The 2820-nt window shown below is 42.9% G+C and overlaps 1 protein-coding gene across 1 annotated transcript; it reads left to right on the top strand.

Annotated features, from left to right (window-relative positions):
• Positions 1-433: 433 nt before the first annotated feature.
• Positions 434-2446, top strand: LOC122693498 (lebercilin-like protein). Its single transcript, XM_043900982.1, has one exon. The coding sequence runs from the start codon at positions 434-436 to the stop codon at positions 2444-2446; it is 2013 nt and encodes a 670-aa protein (XP_043756917.1).
• The last annotated feature ends 374 nt before the right edge of the window (positions 2447-2820 follow it).

Consider the following 2820-nt stretch of genomic DNA (forward strand, 5'->3'; position numbering starts at 1 on the left):
CAGCATTGGGGGCTTTTCCAGTGAGTCGGCTATTTGCATCAGGTGACCAAAGTATTGGAGCGCAACATACGGGATTGGAGGTCAATGCTGCATGCTTAAGAAATGGAGAAGTTGTGCAATTTCAAAGGAAGTTTGCAGCGAAAAGGTTGGAGGGGTAACCAGTTGGCAATGGCATTGACTTTAAAGCAAAATCATGAATCTGAGTGAATTATGCAGTCTTCTTTTCTGGATCAAAACTTTAGTCTCAGCCGCCGCCGCAGCCGCCGCCGCGCCCCAGCCGAGCCTGCTGCTAACCTTTCTGAGCCCTCCGGTGTCTCCCGATCACTCAGTCCCGCCCCTGCCCAACTCGGGCTTCGCTGCCTGGCTCTGGAGTTGGTAACGTAGCCGGGTCGTCAGGCCGCTTCCTCCTGCAAACGCGGTCTGGTTGTTTACTATGTCACTGGCTGGTCCAACAGAAGCAAATCTAGGTGGACATTTCCCCGGCACGGCCATCGAAAATGGCAGGAGTTCCTCAAAATGGGAGGGCAGCAGCCCAGGTGTTCCCAGGAACAGTGATGCTTCTGACAAGAGTGTTGATTACAGCAGATCTCAGTGCTCCTGCAGAAGCCCAGACTCCCACTGCGATTATTCAGAAGACTTTCTGTCTGAGTTCTCAGAAACCACAGCTAGGAACAACTACTTAGAGAAGCCTACAGTAAAACAAAAGAAGGAGAAGAAGAAGTATAATGTTTCTAAAATCTCCCAACCTAAAGGCCAGAAGGAAATCTCGGTTGGAAAAAAGCGCAGCTGGAACTTACCATTTCTCAACTCTCATATCAGTGTCGCTGCCCAGCGACGTGATGCCATGGCCCACCGCATCCTGTCAGCGAGGCTTCATAAGATCAAAGAACTGAAGAATGAGTTAGCTGATCTGCACCACAAAGTAGAGGCCACAGTCATAGAAAACCAATTTCTGAAACAAGTCCAGCTTAAGCACTTGAAAGCTATAGGAAAATATGAGAATTCACAAAATAATCTACCTCAAATTATGGCCAAACATCAGAACGAAGTGAAAAATTTAAGACAGCTCCTCAGGAAATCCCAGGGAAAGGAAAGAGCTGTGTCAAGGAAACTGAGAGAGACGGACGGTGAGCTGCTGAGGACGAAAGATGCCTTGCAGGCCCTGCAGAAGATTTCTGAAGACAAGAGTCTTGCAGAGAGGGAAGAGCTCACTCAGAGATTGTCCATTCTTACAGCAAAGATGGAGGCAAACGACAAAAAGATACAGAGCTTGGAGAAACAATTGAGGCTGAACCATAAAGCCTTTACTCGGCAGCTGACCTTTGAGAACCGGAAGACCTTAGCAGCTCAGGCTGCCACAAAGACTCTGCAGATGGAAGTAAAACATCTTCAACAAAAACTTAAGGAGAAGGATCGAGAGCTCGAAATTAGAAACATCTATACTAACCGGATACTCAGAAATTTACATGACAAAGAAGATTATCCAAAAGTTTCTTCAACAAAGTCAGTACAAGCAGACAGGAAAAGTTTTCCATTTACAAGTATGCGACACCAGGAAACCCAAAAATCGGAAGATATTCCATCTTGGACAACTAAGAGCAAAAAGACAACAGGAAACAATGGTCATAAAGAAAAATCTATTGAAATAATCCATGCAATTACTCCCTGTATCAGCAAACTACCAAACCAAGAGGATTCCAAGAGAAAATATGAAGACTTATCCAAGGAAGAGCAAAATTTGGAAGCACAACCATCTCTGAAGAATACTGGACAACAGAGAGAGAGAACAGAAAATCAAGAAAAGAAGGCCACTTTAGTGAAAGAAGAACAGGAACTACCACCAAAAAGAATTCAAGTAATCCATCCCGAAGGGGAAGGTGGTCAGGAAGATGATACAGAAAAAGACAAGTTTAAAGGAAGTCCAGAAATCAGCGACATGGGTGATATGCCAGATAAAAATGCTGCTCCAAATATCAAAATACCCTTCAGACAAAGAAAGCATTATTCATTCACAGAAGCAATCGAAAACCTGCATCACGGGCTTCCTGCCTCAGGCGGGCTGGCCAGTGCTGGCAGCATGAGACACACTCATAGCACAGGCAAGCACCACAGTCACTCGGAAGAAATGAAGCCGGAGCATCCTGCCATCGCCTACGAACCCTCCTTCGCTAAATCTTCCAGAACAAACGCAAAAGACACAACTTTCAGGGAGAAGAAAAGCCATCTAATGGAGGAACTCTTTGGGTCAGGCTATGTCTTAAAAAACAACCAAACAAGTACTACTGTTATGAAAGAGCCTGAGGAGACTTTGCAGACTACGAAGATGCACCATCTACCCGCTAGCCAGGCATCCGCCAGCAATGCTTTTGGAGATTCTAGAGTAACCGTAGTAAATTCTATTAAGTCATCTTCACCCACAGAAGGAAAGAGAAAGATAATTATTTAAATACAGTCAGTATCCTAACCCACTCTGGATTTATGTGCCTTTAGTCTTATAATTTTAATGTGTGTGTTTTCAATACGTAAACTGATTTTTAAAAATTAACATTTTGTTTTATTGCTAATCTGATTTTAAAAGTTCATTGTATATTATTAGCCAATGACAACATTTCAATTACAAAATTACATCTTTTTTTCCCAAAAAAAAAAAAAAAAAAAAAAAAAAAACTTTAGTCTCTGTAATTCAGAACAAAGGTGCTTATCACAACGTACGTTCTTTTCAGGTTATTTCTTGTGTCTCTCAGGCTATATACCTATAAGTATATATCTTCCAAGTAAATATCTTCCAAAATAAGAGAGAGAGCCATCTTTACCCCAAGG

The sequence above is a fragment of the Cervus elaphus genome, chromosome 5, assembly GCF_910594005.1.
Source record: "Cervus elaphus chromosome 5, mCerEla1.1, whole genome shotgun sequence".
Taxonomy (NCBI): domain Eukaryota; kingdom Metazoa; phylum Chordata; class Mammalia; order Artiodactyla; family Cervidae; genus Cervus; species Cervus elaphus.

What these genes read in the sequence shown, in the direction of transcription:
- LOC122693498 (XM_043900982.1), top strand. Translation starts at nt 434, where the DNA reads ATGTCACTGGCTGGTCCAACAGAAGCAAATCTAGGTGGACATTTCCCC.